Source organism: Lepisosteus oculatus, chromosome 4 (assembly GCF_040954835.1).
Source record: "Lepisosteus oculatus isolate fLepOcu1 chromosome 4, fLepOcu1.hap2, whole genome shotgun sequence".
In the NCBI taxonomy this organism is placed as follows: domain Eukaryota; kingdom Metazoa; phylum Chordata; class Actinopteri; order Semionotiformes; family Lepisosteidae; genus Lepisosteus; species Lepisosteus oculatus.
In genome coordinates, this window is record NC_090699.1 from 41,835,458 (window position 1) to 41,854,403 (window position 18,946).

The 18,946-nt window shown below is 35.3% G+C and overlaps 1 protein-coding gene across 3 annotated transcripts in view; it reads right to left on the minus strand.

Annotated features, from left to right (window-relative positions):
* Positions 1-9,160, minus strand: part of afap1l2 (actin filament associated protein 1-like 2) — an 83,675-nt gene extending 74,515 nt beyond the window's left edge. Inside the window, exon 1 of one of the 3 annotated variants that reach the window (XM_015347896.2) lies at positions 8,954-9,160. In XM_015347896.2, the coding sequence (XP_015203382.2) occupies positions 8,954-8,969 (16 nt within the window). In that variant the 5' untranslated portion in view covers positions 8,970-9,160. Of the gene's footprint in view, positions 1-8,947 lie in introns of all 3 variants that reach the window. The other 2 variants (XM_015347895.2, XM_015347897.2) reach the window with 2 other exon arrangements.
* Between the last annotated feature and the right edge of the window lie 9,786 nt (positions 9,161-18,946).

The window sequence follows — 18,946 nt, forward strand, 5'->3', positions numbered from 1 at the left end:
CCAAAATGCACTTTCACTTTCAGACCAGGAATAGAAATATATGGCATTAAACTGATTGTGTATCAAGTTACCAACAGTTCTGCTTGTTCTTCTTAAAGGGGACTTAGACAATTAGGAACTGAGTTCCTTAAGAACTTTATTAATTTGACTTCATATCAAAATTTAATATATGACAACCAGCTTATTTTTAAAAAATGTTACTTAAAAAATGTTACTGGCACAAATACATACTTTTTTGTCGTCAGATTGACACCTGTTCCTTCCTCAAGGAAGTGAAATAAAAGGCCTGAGCTCCTGCTTAGCAGGTCTTACTGCTAAATCATGGGATTGAACAAAGAAAACAATACTAAAAAAAGCCCACTGAGTACAATGCTAAAATAATATAAATGCTATACAGGAACAAAGTTCAATAGTTTTATATAAAAAAGATCCCAATTTTTTGCTTAAGCTGCAAAAGTAAAACCCAATGGGAAATATTCTTTTGTTAGAGAACATTTTTCATTTTTTGCAAGTACCTGTGTTTTAAGTTAGTCTTTAAGTCCGAGCTAGATAGATAGATAATACTTTATTCCTGTAGGGAGATTGATGAAACCAAATACAACCAATATAAAATTTCCGCCATCCCGGAAATTGTCACATATCAGTACCAGATCTGCAAAACATTTTATTGCCTTTATTGTTCAGTCTCAGAGGTTTAAAAGAAAAATAAACTTGTTTTTTTACCAAACTGGATGTGATAAAATAACAGCACTTTTGTCATTAATGAGTGTGGACAATTGGGATGGTAGACAAATGGAACAGCTATGAAATTAAGGCATTAGTTCTGCAAAACCTGGGTGAGAACCTAGCTACTACTTAATACTAGGATAAAATCAAGAACACTGAAAAATCATGGTTTCTCTGTGCTCAAAGAAGGCATTAAGGAAATACAAGCTTTTTACCACAGCACTTTTCTGATGTGTGGTAGCAGAATTCCTTTGTTCATATTTCCACAACACACATAAACCAGACAGTTTCCCCATATTTATTTTGTCCTAGTACTTTAATAACCCGGCTATGCGTGCATCAGAAAAAGGGATGAAGGCCCCTGTTTTTCTATAACAGTGCCAAACTATTTCTGCTAATACGCACTTGAGAATGAGTATGGGCCTTCCCTCCCTCTGAGCCAAATGATTTGCCGAAAAAGCAAAAATAAAAAAAGAAAAAAAAAAGTTGGAGATAATTTCCGATATCTGAAATACCAAAGGCTGGTTATTCCTTTGTTCTCTATTGTTCATCCTCCATGCACTGGCCCTTGAACATGAAGTTATATTAATTATGTCACACTTACTGTACAGTGCACAAGCAGTACAAGAGAGTATTTCACAAGCTGAATTGCCTACCGGCAGCATAAGCCATGATACAGTACAACGCCAGCATCAGACAACTTTCACTGAAAACGATTAAATAAAGTACAGAATAGTGACAGAGAGGCACTGCAGTGGGGGTAGGGGGTTGGCGTTCACAAACATGCAGGAAAGTCATGTGTACCAAATATACAGTATTGTAGTTTTAGCTCAGGTGGGTAGCTGCATCAGCATGTGTAGGCTGCAAAGAAACACGTAATAGGTTTATTCCATGCTGAAAAGAGAAGAAAGAAAACAACTTTGCAGCTGTGGAGCCTTCTTTGGGTGTGTAGATTGTAGATTTTAGATTGGCCACTGAATAGTTTCCTGAAGTTCAGTCTTATTTTACATAATTTATATAAAATATATGGCCAAATTGAAAGGGGGACTTGAAATTGGTGCTGTTTTTAAATGACTTTGATGGAATAAAATATTTTGTCTTCTTTTCAATAGCTAATTGAAGAAAAACCTCATGCTTGAAATGACCGAATTCTGCAGTTAAAGTAAAACATTATATGCAAACTGAGAGGGTTTGGCTTCTAAACCTCTTATTTTGGCATTTTTCAAACTGGACTTTATTTTATTCCATCAGAGGATGCCCCAGGAGAATGCTGGTAATAGTAATGGAACATGTCAAAACTACCTGGAACACAAGTCACAGGAGTTTTAGAATACAGTGGACTATTGCAGTGACTTAATTCCCCTGAGCATTCACGAATGGTCAAATCACATGTACAGTATTAGGGAACAGGTATTTTTGAGCAATAAGTATGAGATTTCAGTGGACTGTGCGACTTGGTTTTCCAAAAGATGATGGTTCACATCTGGGATATAATTACAAATTATTAAGAGCCCACCCTCCCACCTCCACAAAAAATCACATACACGTACACACATCGAATAAAGCATAATCTCATTACTCATTACTCATTACTGCATCAGGTGACCTCTGGCATACATACTTAGGGAGGGACATTGATAAATGGGACTTAATCAATATCAGAATAAGGAACATCTGTATTATATTCAAAGAGACCATGTATTATTGTGGAAGCTCGACTGGCAAGGGCATAAAACATTTCATTTCCAAATTGACCTTCAAGAATAACTGTTGAAACTGTTGGCTCTACGACTTGTCAATCTATTGTAGTAAATTTGTCCTCAATCTGCACCAAAAGCAAAAGCAATTGTGCATCACACATCCATGGGCCTACAAGTTGATCTGAAAAGTTAACAGAAACAGCTAGCATAACATTCAACATGACATCTCTACACATTACTTTCCATGATGTATATCAAAGGCAAATCACTGCTTAATAGAATCATCAGCATTTCATAATGTACAAATTATTTCTTCCTTCCTATTTTCTCATGCCGTAGTCACTGAATCTGAAGTGGTTAAGCAAAGGAATCAGACAGGTGTAATGGTCCTGAGCTGGTGTAGCGGGTCTCTTCCTTCCAGCATTTTGGACTTTCCTCTTTTCTAACCGTCTGACTGTTGATGTGGAAGGTCTCATTTTCTAGGCCATGTTCCTCACACACAGGTCACTGTGACTCATGTTGATGCCAACCAGGCAATCTTCATTACTGAAGCAGCTCGTGGTTATATTTTTGCATGAATTAAAATCCCAAGTTCTTGAATGACAATTTAAAAGAGATGCTTTATCAAATAATTCTGCAACTTAAGCTTAGTTCACAAAATACTGACTACCTAGAATTATTATTAAATCATATGTTTTCAGCATATTTTTTAATATTTTTAAAAATATCTTTTCAGAATATTTGTATTCCTAATTATGTGTTAGCCCAGAGTATTTTGTTATCCCACGGAATGAGCAACAAGCCTGTCTGCTCACAATTTAAAATGCAAATATTGTCATGCATGTTCTTGGTGAGCTAATGATATAAAACTTTTCATTTTGAACCTGCAGATACGACTATTTAATCTAAAGGGTTTAACTACTGAAAAATCCTATCCACTAGTCTGGCAATCTCTTATCTACAAGTTACTTATCACTTATCCTAATGAGGGTTGCTCAAATGTGTGACTGCGCACCCCAATCCAAGCAACTCCATTCCATTGCATAATCATGGAGAAGAGGAAAAATTCAATCAAATCTAATCAACAAGTTTTTGAAAGGTGGAGACAACAGAAGCACCCAGAAAAAATCCATGTTGACACAGGGAGAACAATGAAACTCTGCATAGACAGGTACAAGAGGCCAAAATGAAACCCAGAACCCAGGGATTGAGGCACCTGTGCTAGCTGGCAGGGTAGTCTTGTGCAATAGTAGTGACAATGGCATATACTGTAACTGGCATATTACCTCCTGCTTCATAATACATAACTGCTTCTTCCAATTCAGTGTCACAGCTGACCCAGAGTCTATTCTGGCAAACAATGGGGAAGGGCAAGATACGCCCCGGATGAGACACCAGTTCACTGCAGGACAGGCACACAGATACAAACAAAGACACACACTCACACACTAGGGCCCAGTTTCCCAGAAGCCATTTAACCTACCAGTATGTTTTTGGAATGTAAGAGGACACAAGAGCACCCATAGGAAACCCAAGCAAAGCCGGGGTGAACATGCAAACTCCACACAGACAGCATCTCAGGTCGGGAATTGAACCCAAGTGTTGCTAGGCAGCAATGCTAGCCACTGTGCCACTGTACTGCCCCCTTAACTAGAATAAACATCACTATAATGTTATGAGAAGGGGAATGGGTATAAAGAAATTCTAAATCATTGTTGTGACATCTGTGACCCAACATGTACAGGTAAACTAAGGCACTGTTATACGGTACTGTATGTGTAAAAAGTTGTATGCCCTACATATGAATTACATAAAGTTAATAAACCCCCAAAAACCTGTCCTATCAATTTGCCTTTCACAGTTCTTAAACACACAAAGGATAATTCCGGCAAAACCAACACAGAAATACAGAAACACTATTAACGAGAGTGACTAATGAGAAGCCCAGATTTTAAGATGGTTGCATTGTTTCACAAACCCTATAATGAGGTAGTAAGCCCAAGACGTATGAGGCCCCTGCCCACACGCTGGATTTCACTGCCTGTGAACTTGGCTTGTTTCTCCCCCAGGGGGAGTAAAAATGAAAAAAAAAATCCCACCATCTTAAGTCTTGAGATGCTAGACTGCGAAACCTGCTGAGTTTTAAATGCATAAAAGCTTGATGAAACCTGTAGGACGCTGCTCACAGTGAAAAGTAAATGACCCACACCAGAAACCAGGATAAAGTTCTTTTCATCATTTTTATAGTCATCTGTTTCCTGGAATTAATGCAGAGGATATCACCGTGTGTCGCTCTCTAGTTCAAATACTTTTGCCCCCCTATTTCTTATTAGTCTCTCCTCTCTAACCCATCGCTGACTGCATGAGGATGCTGTTATCTGCTTGGAATGAGAAGCAGCATCATTAAGAGACTCATCAATGGCTTGCACGTGCTGGTCTGCCTTTCTTCAAGGTGCCTTCAAGTACAGCAACTTAATCTCCCCACATTAAGAAAAACCCTACAACCAGACAAGTTCAGTTACTCGAGAAATGGATCTAAACTTAAACAACATATTTGAAAAGAGCTCTCAAAAACAAATATAGGTTTACATGTTGAGAAGATTCAATAGCAAGCCAGACCTCATCTGAAGTTAATCAAAACCTAGAAAGAAATTTGCATTTTAAATATTAGGCCTGATTATTTTAATCAATTCAACGAACTCTTAGCCTTTCACCAAACACAGATCTCTGTTTCAAAACAATGTCCTATTAGCAAAATAATGCCCAACATTAAAATGTTTGTTATTAAATACCAAATGTTTCCACATTTTATTGTTTTTGGAAGCAAAAAAAAATCAAAATGGATTCTAAACCGCAAAATGAAAACAAATAACTTGGTCTTAGATTAGACTGCCAGAATATGATTAAAAATAATCTTTGTTAATTACTTGAACTTCCTGCATTTTTTGCCAAGATTCTATTTAGGACTTTAATGAAGTGGAAAACTACTCATTTTAAATCACTGTTAATATGTATGGCACCGCATATCTGTAGATATTAAAAATGTAAGGAATGTTTGCTTCTGTTTTTCAATTCGTATTAAAAAATAACTCAGAATAACACAACCCCCTTTTTTGTTTGTTCTTATAGTCTCTGAACAACTATAATCTATAATCTGAACAACCAGCAGGATTTAATTTTAGAAACAAAGAAGAGGAAACCGGACAGATCAGATCCCAGATACTGTATCAAGTTCAAGTTATTTGTGACAGTACTGTTTTGTACTTTCAGGAGAGCTAACAGTTCTCTTTCCTTCCACTAGACATTTGGCAACACCTTCAAGTAGTTCTCAAGTAGACACAGATGTTGGCTGGTATTAGAGTTAAGTTTAACCATTGAAATGATTTTGCTCTGCCTCTAGGTAAATACTGTAGCAATGCTCACCAAAAAACTAATATTTTGTGACTCAATCACTAATAGTTTCATTTATCAAGAAATTTTGACATAAATCAAGTAAATAGTAATAAGATCATCTCACTTTTAATTATAATAAGTAAAAGGTACAACTGCCTTTAATGCTAATTATACTATAAATATGCTTTTGTCTATTGACTGCTGTCTCCTGCCTAAAAGTCTTTGTTCCTGTCAGTCTTCAGTTAAATATTAATGACATTGATACAACAAAATACACAACCTTTGGATACCCAAGGTAAATATCATTATATGAGATTTCAACAAACAAGTTATTTGGATTGAGTTTTCTTGAGGGGAAATGTGATTGAAAATTAAAACTGAAGACAGGTTGCAAGACTTGATGAATCACCACTGTGTGAGACTGATCCACCTTCTTGGGAAGAAAGGACTTCTTCAGAGACAACCATGTTTTCAGAGGTTATTCTTTAATCTCAATCAAACAGAAAACAAATTCTAATTAATCAATTAATTAAATTAATACCTAATAAATAAGGATATCAATGTGCTAACTGAAAAAAGCAAAATTTCAGCAACACTTAATTTCTAACTGGTATTTATCATAGTGATGCAGCAATGATGAAATTATTATTTATTTTTCTTTGTATACATTCAAACTACAACAAAATAACTAAGAAAATACAGTATAACCTTGTCAAGGAATCAGTGTTATTAAGCCTCTTAATATTAAGAATCAGACCTTCAGCATTAACTTAATTTTTTTTCTGGCGATTGTGTCCCCAAATACAAGTTCATTCCAACATCCAGGGGAAAGCCTCTGGTCTTCAAAAGCACCAATAAATTACCATTAACAGCCGGAGCTGAGTTCGAGATAAACTACTAAGTCTTCTCTTAATGCAATCAATAAGGTCAGGTCTGAGCCAAGCCTTCTTGCTTAAGGATTTACAATGGATTGCATACACTGCCCTTCACAAGACACTGTATCTGAACAACAAATGACCTAAAGATGAAGCAGCAAGAGTTTCTTGAACTATATGTTACACTTGATCATATTCAAGGATACACGATAAACAAGTAGTAAGTTATGTCCATATATCATCTCCTGTTTTAGAATATGAATGAGAAAGTGCTTCATAAAGCATTCAGTTGTTCTACCTATTTCAAGGATGACAGTAAAACCAGCGACGAGTATTTATTACCTCACTAAATATACTGCTCATAGAAAAACATGAATCATCCTTGAATCTCTGAAGAGATACTGTATAGGTTTCCTCACTGAAAATGAGTAAAACCATTAATAAAGTTGACCCCTCACACTGACAATCTGTACATAAAGGTTTTCAAATCATCTGTAATTTAACTCTAATCGCAACCTTCACAGCCTTAATTCTTACATTCATCAGTAAATAAAAGGATAACATCTGAACTGCTTTTAGGTATACTGTTATCTTTAATACTCTCTACGTAAGTGGTACAAGCATAACAAATTCCAAATTAAGTTACTGTATGTTCATATTAAACCCCATAACCGTTAGTGACCATTGGGAACAGAGACACAGTCACTTTTTTCTTTAGTAGTTGATGAGATGGATGGCTCACTTCTCTTTTCTCATTGGGATTAGACAGGAGTTGTGGCCCAGACACCAACGGCAGCAGCGCCATGTTCCAATTACCTGAATTACTTGCTCCAAGAAGTTTAACGATTACTAAGATGTACCCAGATTTAAATGCATAAAAGTCCAATCCAATAAAAAAAAACCATCCAATATCAACCATATTCCTTCCAAAGAGCAACAGACACAACAAAGCCAGGCAGAACTAAGAAAAGCATTGTTCATGTGCAGAAGAACAAATCACAACTGAACATGTACTGTAAAATGGTGTAACATTTCAAAGCAAAGGCCAGACATAAACTAAATATTCAAAGGCCAGACATAAACTAAATATTTTCTCAATACTGTATATGATAGTGACAACAACCTTGCTATCTTATTATGAAATATAATGCTTCTCTGATGGTGTTACTGTACAGTAAGTATAATTTTGTGGGAGTATGAATAAACATACCAAGTAAACAGGACCAGTAACAAAAAGTAAGACCACTAACAAACCAAACATAAAAGGACAGTACAGAAGAAAGGCATTCTTATTATTGCAACAAAACACAACAAATTAAAGAAAAAAACAATAACCCGGGAAATACCAAAATGTCTTTGGGATAGGCACCATAAATATGGCATGTTCAGCAAATATCATACAGTATGTATCAAGTTACAGACAGCAATGTTTAAGGGTGCTGTTCATGAAGGATCTATAATGTGCTGAAAAGGCTACACCAGCTGCCCCCGTAGCTGACATTTGCTATTGCAGTTGCATCTGAATCTCATACCGTTTTGAGTTTTAACAGAAACAAAATTTATGTACCACGCACTCCCACGCTTCCAAATTCCAAAGGGTGATTATACATGCGAAACATCTGAACATTTGCACTCAAAAATAATTTTAGAGAAGAAATTCCAATTATTGTCGTGCCGTACATGAATTTACTTTCTCCTCACTTCCCACCCAGTAACTTTCGATGCTTTAAAATTCTACACGATGACTATGCCTACAGTACGTCTAGAATTGCAGGGAATCTAAATAAAAGCTGTCAACAAGATAGGGGATGGGGGCGTGCCAGAAACATATTCAGAACAAGCAGCCTCTTAGTGCACCGGTGACAATGCATTCTACAAGCATTTTAAATCACTCTTTCAAGAAATGAGTCACCCATCTCTTCTCCACAGAAACGTTGCACTGCAACAGTAGAGTAACATATTGAATGGCTGCATTCAGCGAACATTTTTTGAAAACGCACAACATTAGTGACTTGTTTTACAATCCTCACGTTCTTCTGCAGTCACCGAATGAATCAAACGATCAGCTCATGTGTTGTCCAGTTGTGGGTCATTAGTAAATATGTTGCAATGCTATCAGTTGATCACGATCTTTTACATTTCACGGTAGACAGCAGTGAGAGGTGGTATTCTCAAAACAGAACTAGCAAGGGGATGGCGTATTGAAGTTCTTAAAACTTGGGGAAGACAGGAACATTTTTAACATTTTCTTACCGTTACCTTTATGCTTCTCCATATGGACAGACAAGAAGAAGAATCCCTGTTCCAGTCAGAGTTCAAGGCTTTCTTCTTTTGCCTTTTTTTAGAACAAGCCTGAAGTCGCTGTCAGACTGTCCGTCCTGCAACACCGCTTGATGCTGTACTGTCTGTGCAATATAGCTGTTCGCTCTCAGAAAACCCTCACTTACACTGGGCTGTGTTTTCTCAGGGTTTCACATTTACCGCCCCTCCTTCTCTGAGCGTCATCTCTGCATCTGCTACAGCTGGTCCGTCGGCTAGTTCCTCTCTTCCCAGTTGCAGTGTTAATTTGGATAAATTAGTTCTCAAGTTATAATCACAATTGTATTCATTCTTTTTCTCTTTAATATGAAAGGTAATCGATATAATACGTGATACAGTACCTAACTAAGAACTTCAGGATAATATCGCATTAGCAAGAACCTCATAAAAATACAATAGTATCCGAAAGTAATGTAACGTTTAGAGGAACCGAGAGCTAGACTGTACTGAATGCATTTAAAGTAAACTTTACTGTTATCAAATAATAGGAAGTAGAATATTATTGTTGTTGTTGTTGTTGTTGTTGTTGTTGTTGTTGTTGTTGTTGTTACCAGTCCCAAAAGTTTTTATTAGCTGGTATATTTAATATTGAGCTCTGATGGTATCTCAGATTTGATAAATATTTAGAAAAACAAGGAGGGTGAGGGAACGTAATAAATAAAAAAATGTTTCTTAAGGACTTTTTATTGTACTTTAATTGTTTTGATTAGTAAAAAAACATTCCCAGAAATGAGTCTTTCTCTTCCTCTGCCAAATAAAAAAGTCTTGGCTTCTCGATGAATGGCCCTTAGGGATTTTTTTTTAGCTTGAGAAAACATGGTAAGAATGTTACACAAACATAATACAAGTGGAAGTATTCTATAAACCAAATTTATTGCAGTACTACAAACCTTCACTGTAGACTGAAAAGGTGCTTAACACCAAATTTCACAAAAAATATTGAAAAACGATTTGTCTGAATCATAATGTACAGTATACAGTGTTCAGTCGAACTCTTTCACAGTTACAAGACTGCAGTTACAAGCTTCTGCATGCTGAATGTAAGATTTTATACATAAAGCTGGGATTTCCAAGCAGTGACTTCAGACTAGCTGAAGATGTCTCATAATTACATGACCACAGACTAAAAACAGGTAACATGATGTCACGTCATACGCTATTTTTGGCTTGTGTTAATTACAGAGGTTAGACAGGAATCTCACTTATATTTTAAATGTAATATTTTAGTGTGGAAGTGACAGAGGAGCATAGGCATGTACACTAAGCTAATTATTAGACATACAGTAATCTCCTTTGGAGTCTTGAATTCAGACTCAGCAAAGATCACATAAAACAGCTTTCTATTGATTCTAGTCTTTGTCGTCAGTGGAAGCTTGGAACAACAGAGCATCTCTTGGCCTGTAGTCCATACTCAAAAACTCTAATTCTTATTTAAAATGCAGTCATTCATGTGTGCAGAAGCATCTGAGTGTTTATTCTGGACCCTCCTGCTAACAGGGCTTTGATGTCACTGTTTCACATCCATAATGGTTTATAACCTCAATGCTGATCCCTTATAATGCAGACTACTAATGATTAGAAGTTTCTAATCTGTTCTGAACTGTTCCCCTATATGGCCTCGCTTCAACCTCGTTACCCATATGTATTTAAATATTACGTCTAAAAATATAATAATTGCTCAGAAGTTCTATTTCACCAATCCGTAGAACAGGATTTGTGTGCTTAGTAAATTATATCTGCTATAGTAATACAGTACATAACATTGATGTATTGTTTCAAATGATAGATTAGTGCTGTCCAATTGGTCTTTCTGTGTTGAATCTCAGAACTTGGATATTTTCTCTACCTTATAGTCTAGCAACATCTTTTGTTTTACACATTCAAAGATTGTTCCCATGTAAGCTCTGGAATTGCAAACCCCTTCTACTTGTGTTTGTGGTTAAAAGGCCAAAGGTCAAACAAGTATTCCTATCTTTTTTTCCATTCTGCTTCTGAACACGTTGCATTTTAATTTTCTGAAAGCAGTAGCCAATGAGTGGCATTGAGTGGACATGCGCACTAAAAGTAAAACAATGAATAATATATTCTATTTTCAAGAATGTTTGTTATTATTTTGGAAAGAACATAAACTAAATACAGAATAAAAACAATAACTAAATTTCCCTTGTAGGAAAGCAAAACATTACAGTGAATCTCAGTGGAGTTTTGAAATGAATTTACAACAGGCCTCTTTGGAGAGTAAAGTAGGAACAGAAACAAACCTTTCCCAACCATGTTCTAAAAAAGCAAGATCTTTTGAGGGCTTTTTAAATCCAAGCACAACCCCAGTCCACCTATATAAGGACAACATACCTTTATATTTTAACACAGAATGTACAGTAATAGAGCCTAATGGTGTAGGAATATTTTTATACACCAACACAGAATTTATATTCCAATGACCAGCTGTCCAGTAATGTCACACACTCTTTCCAGTAAAGTAAAAACCTGTTAGAGTCAACCAGCAGGTGTACTGCCTGCTTTATTTTCTGTTTTCTTAATATTTAAGTACCATGTCTATATTAATACACCCTACCACAAAATCAGGTGTACCTCCTTCTTACCAAGAAGAACTTAAAGGGAAAAACTATACAGGTATGAAATCAAATTAATTTCTGCCTGTCTACATCAGCAGTAGGTCACTGAACCTCCACTCTACCTGCACCACAAAACTAGGCAGTAAACATTCCATCACAAACAAGATAAAAAAAACCTGGAAACAATGAGGACAGAAAAAGGAATGTGAGCTTTCCCAGCAAGTACAGTACCAACATCTTTTTAAGCCAAACTGAGGCTAGCTTACCAAAACCATTTCAACTGCTGTGAGAGACCAAGATCAAAGCCATTATTCAGCAGGGGCCCTTGAAATCATAAACAGATTATGGGTGTGTTGAAGGTGTCACTCCCTAGGGGATGTCACAGGCATGAGTTTCAACAAAATCCACGAACATGCAAGTAATGGAATGTGTACATTGAAATATCTAACAGAATGTCTATACCTATGTGGAAAACAGAAAGGAGTGTTATCTGTAAGGGGTTTGTGAGATAGCTTAGATAGAAAACCATGTGTACTGGGATTCTATTAACATTTCCTCTTAGTTCTAAGTTGTAATTAAATACAGTACAGTATTTAATAATCATGGTCAAAATATACTGTAATTTACTATCTCTAAAAGGGAAGACTGGTGTAAATTAAGTTTTGAAGTGTGTATTGCAAGACCAGACTTTCTTAAAGTGGATGACAAGATACTAGACTTAACAAGGGAATATAAAATATTTTGAAATACTATGTACAGTAACAATAGAAATGTTGTCAATAATGTGCTTCGTATATCATAAATTGCTTTGAAATTTTATTGTGACAAATTATCATTTAATTTTTTTAACAATTGATTATCATTCTTTTATTTTATACAAACTGAAATTGAATTTGACGAATTGCCAACTCTTTCTTTAGTTTCCAGCTCACAGCAAGACCTGCTGTACGGCACAGAGTGTGAGGATTGGCAGATAAATTCCCCCGACCCACATACAGTATGCTGTAAACTTCCACTGTGCCTTACAGGAAGATAAGTGCTGATTGGAGGAGCAGAGTTTCATTTGATGACATCACTGCGAGTCTGGGGGTGCACTGGAAGATACATCTTTGTTGAGAGCCCAGAGAGCCTTAGGCAACTAATCCCAATCCCAATCCAGTTACAACCTGTGGTCCATAGATCTTATCCTGAGCTAATTGTCAGTTTTGTCATTTGTGTAAAAAAAGTTGTTAATGTAAAGGGCTAGTTTGTATTGGTGTTTTTTTAACTCTGGACATGCTTTATTTTAGGGTCTACACTGTGCCAAAACTGTGAAATTAAGATCGAATGACTAGCAATGAAGTTGGTTTTTGGGATGTTTGACATCTAAATAGATGATCATTGTGTTACCATTGAAGAAAAGGGGATACAGTGCACAATTACAATTAATTAAAAGAAAAGAGCCAGACATATTAAATGGTAAACATAGGCGCATGGCTTATGTTTTTTTTTTTAATGTAACCTACAGCTTTTACTCTTTGAACCTTCTAAAACTAAGATATAATTTAAAAAAGTATTTGAGGTGATGATTGCAAAATGTAACATTAAACCAGGGCAGTCATGCAATCAATCATAAAATGTTGAAGGGTCAGTGTGAGTACTTGAGATAATCACCAAATAATTTGTCCATTTGTCCTAACAGTGTAAAGCCACAAATCTTAAATTATTAATTTTCCACTACCATTTAAATGTGTCCTGCAACAATGTTGTAATTGTCTTTTGTGATTCATATTAGTAGTTTGGTTTTCAATCTAATTTACAGATTTTCCTACTGTAATCATCAAGTGCTACTTGAGAGTTTGGGTAAGATTTAACAAAAGATAAATATCACTTTTGTGATGGATGTATAGTATTTCCAAAAGCCTAAAACTAAAAAAATACTTCTTAATGATAAAATTACTGTGTAATGAAAAGTTTGGTTTGCTCATGATTCATGTAGAGCCACTGTGTTCATTACTGAAGGGAATGATACAATACAGTCACAGTGTATGACACATGCTGGTCATTGCTCTTCTAAACAAAATGGATTTAAAGAATTAAAAAAAAAAACTCTGTGTCTGTCACAGCTAGGACATCATTGGCAGTGTACCTGGGATTCAGAGCCATAAACTATTCCTTGTATCCACCACATCTATGAGAAGATGAATATGTCATCTTAGTCTTTGAATCGTTATTATCATTAGTTGGGTTAAAGGATTCCAACCTACTGTACTTTGCACTAAAAAAGTATAAGGACATGTGTTGACCCATTAGAGCTTTAAAAATGTAAAAGTGTGACCCTCTTAAAATTGTGAATATACTGGATCTATACAAAAAACATGTTCTTGGTCTCTACAGATGCAGCCATTCAAAATGCACGGTACAAACCCGTACCGCAAGTAACTACGCACGAGCCTCCGTGCCGTACCGCAGTACGTGATTGGATGGCCAAAATGCACTCATGGTGCATTGGTCGGTAATGAAAATCATTTAATCTTTTTACTGTGCACATTTTAATCCACTTAGTATTGAATATTTATATGGAATTTTGCAACTAAAGGGAACTTTTAGTAGCTGAGCATAAAAAGAATAGGAGCATAACTCATCTGAAGGTCATAAACTATATTAATTAAGGAACATAAACATATTATGAAAACTGTATATTGCTGGTCTTGGTAGTTTAAAGAAAAAAATACATACCAGTATTCAATTTTTCCCTAAACATTTTAAGCACCAAAGTCTTACATGTGGTTATTTCAGAAGCGTTTTTACATGCTCCTTCTGACCATATTACTATACGTTTATATACTTTGTGAAAAGTGACTAAGAACTAACCCTAACTAAGAGTAAATAAAGGGCTTGATTAACACACTCTGTAACAAAAAATAATTAGCATTAAACAGTTTTATTAAATTATATATATTATATACAGTAATCTTTATTATCATAATTTATACTGTATATAGTGTTTATAGAGCAACACATCAGTGTAACTTTTACATAGTATTTGCCTCATGTACCTTTTCCAAATCACAAAGAGGGAAAGTCCAGACATTTAAAACATGACTTTTAACAATACTCCATGAGTAATTTTACCATCATCCAGTCGGTGTGTGAGAAATCTTTTTTTAATGTCAGTGGGAATAGCCTAAAAATAGGCTTTCAAAATCACACGTCCCCAACACTGACCTTCCAAACCCCATGAGGAGAAAAAAAATCTGCTTCTTGTCATGTACGTCACATTAATGGAGAAATGTTCTTAGTAAAAAGATGTTAATTCTTTATTTTATTTATTTTTTTCAGCCTCTTAGTAGATTAATACCAGTCCAGTAGTACCTTTTGCTCATCGGGACTGTGTTACTGGTATAGGGCCTTTGTTAGAGACCATGCGAGCCTAAAGTAGGGGTCATGGAAACCAACAAGGCAGTTGCTTCAGGGTTCTTTTTTTCTCCTGGCAGAAATTCAAGAGGAAGGAAGAGATCTCAGAGTAAATAAACATGCCACAGTTGCAGGCATAAAATTGAGTTAACAGGTTTCTGCAAGGGGACTATTGCTCTGGTGATAACATTCACTCTAAGAGTCTATAATGACGTTTCCACCTGACAACTTTTGGAATTGATGTACTTGATTTTCTCAACAAATTCATATTATTTTAGCTATCTTCTGAGTGTGCTTCTTACACAGTTCGAAGCCTGGATTTATTTGCAATTGAAAACTCTGAAAATTAAGTTAATTATTGTTGTTAAAGATAACAAAGCAAGATACAGTATGAGTATATTCTGTTGAGTATAGGCCTTTATTTAGGCAGACGTTATTGTCTTTTCTTAAGAAAGAGATGGATGGTATTACAAAGGGATTAAGGTTGCTATTTGAGGTTTTGAAAGTTTCTTTAATATCCTTTTATGCTTAATATTTCCTTTTGCGGTTTTAACTTTGATCCTTGTTTGTCAAGCTCTACAAACATAGTAATAGCAGACATGCCTGTCTCTGTAAGTCCTTTCAAATCTCTGCTGTCTTAATAAAATTACTATATATATAGAAATTAAAAATAACTTTTGATTTTACAGGTGTAGTGTATTTAATGTACTGTAGGGTCAAAAGAACAATAACAATAATAATGGAAGGAAGAAGTGAAAGATCAATTATTTACTTTATTTCAAAATCAAAAACATTATTTTAGAACTATCACATACAGTACCTTTTTTAAATAATTATATTAGCAATATAATTAATATATAATTATGAATAATTATATTTGTACCCTTTTGTGCAGCTGGGCATGTCTGTAGAGTAACCTGAGTAAAGGTGTTGTAGCTTAAAACTACAGTGCTGCAATTTTTTAAACCATTTTTCTTCTGTGCATGTTGCTCAAAGCTATTATCCTTTGGCTTTAAAAAGCTATTAACCAGTACACTGCACTTCGGTTTCCAAATCATTAAGTTGATTACCTTCACTTAATGTAATTAAACCTGAGACAGCTAATATCTTTAGCAACTGCTTCTTCACAAATAACAGTGCAAAGTCTGTTTCATTTAATATACACAACACTTAATATTTCCAAGGAAGTATTGCTTGTTTTTCTCTGTATGTATTGACTCATTATAAGTCAGCAAAATATTGAAGAAAGTATATAATATAAACGGTATGTATTCATATATTTTAATTTCATAAAGTATTTTGAAGAAAGTACTGTGATGCTTAGGTTCTCAGTATTATAACTATGCTGACAATTTTATTTAGGTACAGCATACCTGTATGTACAGAAATTGGATGATTTAGTCTTCTTAATGACATGACAGCCTGCAAAATAAAAATAGAGTACTTCAAAAGTACCAACACCAGAACCACTAATATTCATTGGAAATCCCAATTTCTTATAATAGCTAGATACATTCAGTGCCATGCCAAAGAATTTCATCTTTGTTTTTCAAAATGTTTTTAGAAAGTCTGAACTCATTTAATCAAATTCATTTAATCCTTTTCTACCGCATTAATGGACTGGAACATATTTCAAGTCATTTATTATCTCTTGTGAAAGATGTAAAGACCCCCAGTATGTTAGTAAATTAAGCAACTAAGCTCTGTGAAAAATATACAATTTACTGTATCTGAATTGAAAACAATTGATCTTTTCTCCCAATGTTTTAAACAAGATTTATAGTGGACTGTTGAATAAGAGCTAGTTTATATATATATTTTAAAATCAATCAAAATATTCTCTTTGCTTCATTTTAAAGCATCAATTCACTCTTTTACAATGATAAATTTCACTGTTGTAATAACGCTGAGATGCCCAACTTGAGGCCCCTCTATTCTACAATTTTGATACAACCAGTTCCTTGATTATAGTTAAGAAATAATAAAGCCGATTGTAATGGCCACAAGTTGAGTAGTCCTGAATTGTTAATTGTGAATTGTCACCTAACATTAAAAAAAGTTACTCTAAAGAACTTTAATTTTTTTTTACATCACTGCTGGATAGTTCAGTTCATCAACCACTTCTGTTGTCAATAGTAACAGCTTCACCCTCCACATCTCAGAGTCAAATATAAAACACTGGGTGAAATATGAACCTAGTTTTCAATCTGTCAATAGGAGAAGCCTTCATTAACTAAAATGTGATTTCTACCCTCTTATTACTGCATGTCATATTTTCTTCCCAGCATCCTTACAGTGGTGCTAGAAAGAAAAGCATACAGTAGGTTCATACACAGTACTTTTTATGACAAAGACATTTAATGTTGGATCATTTTGATCAAAAAATGAATGAAAACGTATATCCTTCTGTGTGTTCATTGTTTTAGTTCATTGTTTTATTAGGGTTCTCTGTATCTATTTTTATGACTTAGATGAAGATCTGATCACATTTTAGGTCAAATTTAAGCAGAAATTCAGAAAGTTCAAAAGGGTTCACAAACTTTGTAGCACCAGTGTATACCATGCTGTAAAACTAGCATGGTAACACTATTCATCCACATTTATAAGGCTCTTTTTGAAGGCTATTGGTTGCCTGACATCCAGCGACATTGCAATATACAGTATAAGCAGCATCTCATTTATATGCAGGGGTTATTCATTTATAATAACTACTTTGTATTGTATGTCCATTTTCTCCATAATTACAGTACTGTAGATACAGTATGAAACAGTATGAAATACATTTGACTGTTAAAATATTACAATACAGGGCAATCACTATCTTCGCTGTGTTGGGCAAAACATACAAATATGGAACATTTCAGCTTCCAGAAAAAAAGGTCACAACTCTTTTGGTTTTCCAACTTGCAAAATCCTTTCTTTGGCATAGTGGAAGATGTAATGGTAGACAGAAAGGTCAGCCACCCACGTCAATGACATTGTACTTCAATGAAACAAATACATTTGGGGGGTCTCTAATTAGTCTTTGGCTGTCTGTGGTCCAGATCATAAATCTGCAAGCCTCAGCAAATCTGTGAATAATCTATGAATAAGTCTATTAGAAAGAAGCAGGGGTTTGACAAGCAGTGTGGTCCCTGAGCAGAGGGCTTGAGGATGACTTGATAAACAAAATGATGATGTTAATGCTGTTCCTGCCCACCACACCTCATACTGTAGATATGGCTAAATAATCATAACGCAAGATATTATAAATATTTTATAGTCTAAACTATGAAATATAAGCACTAGACCTACTTGTGAGAAAAAAAATCAAAATGAAATAGAATACCTACTATCGTCAGCATGTAAACCATTGCATCACTTGTCTTGTCTAGCATAAATAAGACCACTGTACTTGATTCTTTCTTGAAGTGGTGAAAAAAAGAAGATTTTTCAGCAGCCAGATGTCCACTGCTGCTGAAACTTGGAACAAAAAGGCACATTCCTTAACTGTGACTCATGGGTCAGGGACCCATTTTAACCAAAAAAAAAACTGGGGCTTCAGCGCCTTTGATTACAGTCAGTTCCCATGTATAACAGGCATTGTGGGCTCCTTTCTTGGCAATTACAGTTCACATTTCCTATCAGCCTTTGTTTCTTTCAAACCAGGGTTGGCTGGGATGAGAAGAGAGAGCGGCACACTAGTATGTCAGACTACCAGGACGGAATCCTTCCACGTCTGTAAAAGGGGAAAATGCAGATTTTGTAAGATGCACATTGCATTACAGTTCTACATACACATAAATATACTATATGTTGCACCGGCTATTTTTACTGGCAAGTTTCTGCATTTGGAAAACTTTAATATTACACAGCCTATCCATGTAGTCTCATTTTGGTCTGTCATTTAGTCTCACCTAACAGCACTGGCACCCTGCATTCAATGAACCCTGGGTTCATTCCTACAGAGACGTTCAGATCA